The sequence below is a fragment of the Mus pahari genome, chromosome 8, assembly GCF_900095145.1.
Source record: "Mus pahari chromosome 8, PAHARI_EIJ_v1.1, whole genome shotgun sequence".
NCBI lineage: Eukaryota > Metazoa > Chordata > Mammalia > Rodentia > Muridae > Mus > Mus pahari.
This window is the reverse complement of record NC_034597.1, coordinates 28,350,699-28,358,274: the sequence shown is the minus strand read 5'-3', so window position 1 is coordinate 28,358,274 and position 7,576 is coordinate 28,350,699. Positions and strand designations below refer to the sequence as shown.

The 7,576-nt window shown below is 47.0% G+C and overlaps 1 protein-coding gene across 5 annotated transcripts in view; it reads left to right on the top strand.

Moving 5' to 3' along the window:
• Rgr (retinal G protein coupled receptor) overlaps positions 1-6,651 on the top strand; it is a 15,092-nt gene extending 8,441 nt beyond the window's left edge. For 3 of the 5 annotated variants that reach the window (XM_021203818.1, XM_021203817.1, XM_021203815.1), the window contains 2 exons: positions 2,724-2,837; positions 3,305-6,651. In XM_021203818.1, the coding sequence (XP_021059477.1) occupies positions 2,724-2,837; positions 3,305-3,436 (246 nt within the window). In that variant the 3' untranslated portion in view covers positions 3,437-6,651. The remainder of the gene's footprint in view (positions 1-2,723; positions 2,838-3,304) is intronic. The other 2 variants (XM_021203814.1, XM_021203816.1) reach the window with 2 other exon arrangements.
• The last annotated feature ends 925 nt before the right edge of the window (positions 6,652-7,576 follow it).

The following is a 7,576-nucleotide window of genomic DNA, read 5'->3' as shown; positions in this document are numbered from 1 at the left end:
CAGTATGGAAGTGTAAGCTGAATAAACCCTTTCCTCCCCAACTTGCTTCTTGGTCATGATGTTTGTGCAGGAATAGAAACCCTGACTAAGACAGCACCCATGCATATATCTTGCCATGCCAGAAATTATTGTAATTCACAGGGTTCACAGCTAGGTAAGACTGTTAATGACATTCATCTTAGCTGCCTACATAACACTTTTCAGTTGTATGAAAGTTAGCCAGCATGGGGCAGTACCTTAGTCAATACCCACTTGATATCCTTTTGTGCTGTGACTAACATGTGTGGTCTCTTCAGAAATTGGGTCTTTCTGTCAAGTTCTTGTGAGCAACCAAGAGGAATACCAATAGCCAATGTTGTTTGGGAAAATCGCTAGGGCATCTATGACTCAAGGGCAGTATTTACCCTGAAATATTCATACCTGGAGCTGGGCTTTACATTTGTCACCTATGGCATCAGGGAGAAGCATAATCCCCTATGTTGGCTAACCTCAGTTAAAGTCTCTTATGTGAATGAAGTTTGTGAAACAGTGGACTTCCATTTGGCTTAGTCACACACCTTTGTGTTACTGACCCCTCCCCCGCTATGCTCTCGAACCTCCTCCACTTGTCTCCCTCCCCTTTCCCTTTACATCATTGGTATTCTGTTATAACCCTCTTCCTTAGATCTCTCTGTTTCCCCACAATGCACCTTTTCTAGATCCTAGGATCCCTGCCTTCACCTTTCAATAATTCTTTGGAGAGAATTTTTTGGCAGAGACCCTAGATTCTTCAGGAACTCCAAATTCTACACACAAACATAACATTTTGATGCTAAGCTTGACAAGAGTGAGAATATGTGATTCTTGTCTTTCTAGGTCTGGAACTCACTTAGTATGCCTTCCAATCCACCCTCTTACCTATACATTTCATGATTTCATCTTTCTTCACATCTGAATGAAATTCGATTGTCTATTATTATCCGCTTTCATTATCCATCCGTCTGTGGATAGACTTCTAGACCATTTCCCCATCCTCGTGGTTGTGAGTAGTGCAGCTCTGAACATGGATGAGAGCGTGTCTCTGTAGTAGACAACGGAGCCCTTTGGGTACCCAAGAGTACTATTGTTGGGTCATATGGTAGATCTGGCTCAAGGTTTCTGAGAATCTAACACACTTATTTTCCAGTGATGGCATCAATCTATGCCTCTTCAACAGTGCATGCCACCACAACTTAAAAACAAAATTATTGGGAGGTGAAGGCAGTGTGTTTGATCAGTATTGATCAGTGCAAGCTGAAGACCGTCCTGGGCCACACGGGTGCACGCACATGCAGATGAGAGAACAAGTGCCAGAATCAGTTCTCTCCTTCCACCACATGGGTTCTAGGGGTTGGAGTCAGCTTGTTGGGTTTGGATGTAAGCATTTATCTACTTACCCATTTTTACAGGCCTCCCCCACCCCGCCCCACAAATTTTATCTGCACACATGAAGTCTTCACACATAATGGGGATTCCATTGGCCAGAAGGCCACCACCATGGTTTTCTTACCTTTCTGGTTGATTCTGAGCCGTCAGTTCTGCTTGCATCAGAATTGGTCACTATCCACAGGCCCAAGGACCTAAACCAAGATGGGTTCTGGAGGTGACACTGTCTACCACTGAGGTACTAGCTTCCCACTACTCTCGGCTGCTCCCTGGAAGGCTCTCCATCAGTCTTTTGTTTGTTTGTGTTTGTTTTTGTTTTTGTTTTTCAAGACAGGGTTTCTCTGTGTAGCCCTGGCTGTCCTGGAACTCACTTTGTAGACCAGGCTGGACTCAGAAATCCACCTACCTCTGCCTCCCAAATGCTGGGATTAAAGGCATGCGCCACCACGCCCGGCTCCATCAGTCTTAAGTACATATTTTTCTCCATGTTTGAAGAGTTGTGGGGGAAGGGCTCATGTATCTGTGGAGAGCAGAAGTCCTTGCTCATTGCTTCCTCTGTCACTATTCAGTTTAGTTTTTGAGGAGTCTGTCCCTGAACATGGAGCCCGCTGCTCCAGGCACATGTCCTCAAATCTACCTTTGCAGATGGGAGCTGGGAATCCTAATCTGGTCCCCGTGCATGTGCAGAAAAGTTTTACCCACTGAGTGGTGTTACAAGCATCACTGCTCAATGTAGTTTAAAAATCCAACCCACCTTGAAGGAAATGTGTCCTCATGCAATTAAATCTCCTTTGTCAAAGACATATTTCGCGTTAAAATCCTTATGCCTTGGAGGATGTGAAAAGTGAAGCCATTTCAAGTCCATCCTGAAATTAGACATCCAGGTGTTCGGACACCTGTGGATCCAGGAGAGACTTTAGCATCCAACCTTCCCTGCCAGTCCACTCCCTGTTTATGTCTGATAGGGTGAAGTCATCCGTGCCCAGACAGGCTGATCTCCCACGTGGCTGCAGCTACTGATAGTGAGATCACTCTAAGCCCGAGGAGAGCTCAGAACCTCAAGACCTGGAAGGAAGCTTATTATCCACCCCACTCCAGTCCCTACCTACAGGCAACTCAGACTATTTTATAGACAAGGAAAGTGAAGTCAGGTAAGCTTAACAAACAGGCTTAAGGCTGGATACGCTTTCAAGGCAAAGAGCTCATGAGATGCCAAGATCTTCTGGTTCAGCCCTTTCCAAGGGTCTGTGCTAGGACCCTTGCCTCTGCATGGTTACGGCCTGTGGAGTGACTTGATGCTTCTGATGTTTTCTCCCTAGGTGAATACTACGCTTCCAGGCAGGATGCTGCTGCTTGGCTGGGGCCCCTATGCCCTCCTGTACCTATATGCAGCCATCACAGATGTGAGCTTCATCTCTCCTAAACTACAGATGGTACAGATTCTTCCAAAGCCCAAGGAATCCTGTACATCTTGACATCTGTCTCTCTGCATCACTCTTTCTGGCCTTCTGCTATCATGCTCACTTATTCTTTCTTTCTTCCTCCTCTCTTCTTCTTCCTTTAAATATTCATAAAGTGCAGAAAATGGTTTTGTTCCACGTACACCCCGCCCCATCCTGGGCCACACTGAGATGATAGGGACAGCTGGACATAAGAGCGAGCACATGACACCCAGTTTCAGAACAGGTATATTCTGATGTGATAGCAGGGATTCTGTGACATTCTATGAACTGTGAGCATCTGTCAGGAAAGGCTCAGAGGCCAGTGGATCAAGCTGAGGACCAATGAGTGGCAGTTCCAAGGGAGGGGGAGGGGGAGATCAGAAATTCATGTCCTGAGTGGGACTGGGAGAAAAGTAGAGGCTTCAAAGCATCTTTCATGGACTTTTCCACCACAACAGGTGCCTGCCCTCATCGCCAAAACCATGCCCACAATCAACGCCATCAACTATGCATTGCACAGGGAGGTGGTCTGTACAGGAACCTGGCAGTGTCTGTCTCCACAAAAAAGCAAGAAGGACCGAACCCAGTGAAACTCTTCAAGGGGCTGATCACAGTGAAGGCTACCTCTTCAAACCTGGGCTAAGTACGCCCCGCCCCAGGTCAGGACGATGCTGCTGCATCCTTCCCAACAACCCCGGAAACCATGCCAGACACTGACCCACCAGCCCCCAGATCCTTGTTGAGTCTAACCTTATGGCGGCCTCAAGAATTTAAATCCTAGGTTCGATGAAAGGTCACAGCCCTCTACACACAGTCTAAAGGGCCATGGGAAAGTAACTCTCTCCAACCCCATCTCTCTAAACCCTAGAGTAAAGATGACATTGTGGACTAACAGCAGTGTGGTTGAACAAGTTAATGTGTGTACTCATCAAGCACATAAAATGCTCACTGAAACAGATACTGATATGAGCCTTAGTCACGTTCTTCATGAACCCAGCCTACACTAAAAGGAGAAAGCTCTGGGATTTGTTTTTGGAAGTCATCTGAGGCTGCCATCTTTCAAATAGCATGTACTAAATTGTAATGGCATCGGTGACTTACTCTGCCCCTTGCTCTAAGACCGTATTGTAAGATGAGATGACAGAAATGATGATTTGACCATACAAACTGGACAAGAGCATGTAGGTTAGGTGCTCCCTGACCACCAGCACCAGCATTCAAAATGAGCCCTTGGTTATATGAGATTTGGATTAAAGATTGCTTCTAAATGTTTTGAAATTTATTGCCAGCATTTAAAAATTAAAACAACTATTAAATGCTCCAGATGTCAGAAGATATGGAGCCACATCTTTGGTTTCCCCTCCACAGTGACAGTTCCCAGAGCTCAGGATGACTGTGTCCTTTGCCCAGAACATACATGGTTCTGTTTAGCTCATGGGTTCTCTGAAGAGCCCACGTGCCTCGGGTTGGGGACACTAATGCTCCACTCACCTTCTATTGAGTCAGCAATTTAGAATCCAGATTTAACAGGTGCCTAGTCCTTTGTGAGATCTGCTGCCCTAGAAGAAAGTAGAGACGACCAACAAGATAATGGAGAACATCCTGGAAGTCTAATGGTGGAAGGGCAGATGTCCCAGGGACTGTGAGAGACAGAAAGGCACATCCTATGAAGCTGAGAGTCTGAGCAGGCAAGTTCCTGGGGATGGGGGTAGGGTACTCATCTACAACTTGTAGATTTGGGGTTGCCTCCTGGTATTCCAGATGCAGAAAATCAGGTTATATGTACAAAACCAGATGACGCTTGCGTGATTCAGTCTTGATTAGTTATTTTGCAGAACCAAGGATGGTAGAAGAGACTAGGGGGAAGCCCTCTCACAGCACCCTTTTCTGGATTATGTTCTCAACCAGGTGATATGCAGACAAGATGACACTTGGCCACACCCCAGGGCCCACACATGATGCTTGGCCTGGACTCTGGATAGAAAATGAAACAAGGAAGTCTTGGTGTCTAGGTGGCTTGCACATGGGTGGAAAAGGTGACTAAGAAAGTGGTGGGGTTCAGGCCTAAGATTTTGACCTACCCCCTCCCCCCCCAGTTAATGCCCTGAGAAACCTTGTTGGGGACCCTTCCTCTCTTCCACCGTTATTGACACTGAGCTAAGAGGGGATGAGGGAGCACTGTAATAAATTAGGGGGAAGACCCTTCAGATAGAGAGAGAGGGTTGAAGACAGGCGGAACCAGAAGACAAGTAGCAAGGGTGGGAGGTATGAGCTTTGTCCAAGTCTCTGGATTCTCACAGATAGGAAACAGGCCAAAGGGATCCAAGCCCAGTCTCAGTGACGACATGGGAAGAAGGCAGCTCGGCCAGGCTGTGACCAGGAATATTTTGAACTCTGCCCTTCAGCTTCCTGGAAGAAGAAAATTGTGACCTAGGCAGGGAATGATGGGAAGGGACAGAAGCCCATCCAACAAAAGTCCAAGCAAAGCCACTCATTTCAAAGACCCTAATCTACTCTACTCTCAAATTCCCCTGTGAACTTTAGAGTGTCTCTTCATCTTTGGGCACTCTCGGGATCTTGAATTATGCTGTAGGAAAGGCCTCTCCTCTGCCTGCCCTGCTTCCCATTCACCTCTAGTACCCACTCCCTTGCCTTTCCATGGAGTAAGTCTCTGGGTCAAGGGAGACCAAGGAAGGATGTGGCTCAATAATGCTTGAGATCCATCTTAGAGTAGGACTTTGGTACAGTCCCTGAGCTTGGATAGAAATCGGAAGTCTACCCATTCCCTGCACTTGGACAGGCATGGCTGAAGTTAGGCATCAGCTCCCAAATATCTGGAGCTTCCTCAGGCCCGTTTATCTGTCTTCATAGACTGTTCATTTCCTGGCCTCTTAGTTAGGTCTCTTCCCACCTCTCTCCCTCACGTGCCTGTGAAGCAACTGATGATCCTTGGGGCTTGCTAGATTTCTTTCCTCCATTCACTCACGTGTGTCCTCAATTGTATCTATCAGTACAGTGTCCTGTCCCCCACATGCACAAATACAAGTTTGGACAGGCTCACCAGCAAGGGCCATTAGCTCATGTTGCCCATCCCTGGCTTCACCGTGCTCTATGAAAGTTCCTGAATCCTCAGGAAACAGAGGCCTCATCACAGCAAGGAGAGTGAGGGCAACGGGAGAAGCTCCGCAGCCTGGGAAGTCAGGGAAGAAAGAGGACCAGAGCCGTTGTGCTGGGGTCTCAGCGACAGAACCCAGGGACCCAAGAAGTGTAACACCAAGGTCTGAGGCCATCGCTGGTTTCCTGGGGAGCCTGTCTGAACTTCCCTTCCAATCCCATTGGCTCCAGCACTCTTTGCTTCACTGAGATACACACCTCTGGGATGAACTCAGAACAAGTCAACAGGAAGTAGGCCAACTGCAGGAACCAGGAAAGCACCAGGTCCCACCAGAACAATTCTGTGAGCAGCACTTCCTTTGTTGTATGCCAGCATCCACTTAGTGCTTGTAATCCTATCTCTGTCTCTAGCTCTTGTCCACCCCACCTTCTGTGTGTGTGTCTGTCTGTCTCTTTTTGTGTACACACAGACACACAAACACGCTCAGCAGCTGTTGTGTGCCACACACAGTGCATGGGGATGGTGACATGAGCCTGTGCCAGGGTCAATTCAGTCACCTCAGGAAGATGGCTATTACACTTTACCATAACATTTGCAAGCAATAAATAAATAAATAAAAACAAAACCACAAACAAACAAACAAACAAACAAAAATGACTCACAATGTCTCAGATGTCAAAGTAGAAATTCTCATCCCATATGAAGTATGTACGCTGAGATCCACAGTCACACCATTCAACTCTGCGTTTCAGCAGAATTAGACTTTCAGCCCCATTCTGGATTAACAAGAAAATTCTGAGGTCTAGCCAGAGAACCTAAATGCTGCCGTGGTTTCTGATTTGTCCCTTGAGAGTTAGTGCAGTTAGAGAAAGGTTCCATATATGCACGCCTGTGCCAGGAGCAGCCTCTGTCTCTGCTGCCCCCTTGGGGATGAAGAACCGTCTTTGCCCAGGTTTTCTGTCTTCTTGATCTCAATGGATACTGATGTGGTCCCAAGGTTCTGAGACCACCAAAGCCTCTTCCTCAACCCAGATGTATGTTACGGGCTCAGTTCTCTCAAAACAAAGGCCAAACAACAGCAGCAAGAAAAAACCCCAAACCCCACCCTGGAAGCAAAGTCTCCACAGAAGGGAGTTAAGTGAGAGTGTTGCCATAACGTCACAAAATGGTTCCTTTCTACGAAGGGCAGCACAGAGCCAGGCTTCTAGCTACTTGTCCCTCCCATGCACCCAGCAAGGCAGGACCATGTGAACGCAGAGGAAGGCTGCCAGCTGCACTCCTAGAGCACAGGCCTCACTCGACACCAATGTTAGCAGGAACCTGAGCTCAGATTCCGGGCTTAGGACCCCAGGAAGAGGTCTATGTGTGCTAGACGAGCCTCCAGTCTATGGGGCTGTGTTACAATAGCACTAACAAGCAAGTAGCTTTTGACCAAAGCTCATTTAAAATAGGGTAATAGCAGGGGAGAATGAGAGCTTAGAATGAATTCCCTGGAATGTCCAGGGCCACTCATATGAAATTCCACCTCAAATGATATCATTCTAATTTAAAATGTGAGAGCTAGGCATTGTGTCACACACACACACACACATATATATATATATATATATATATA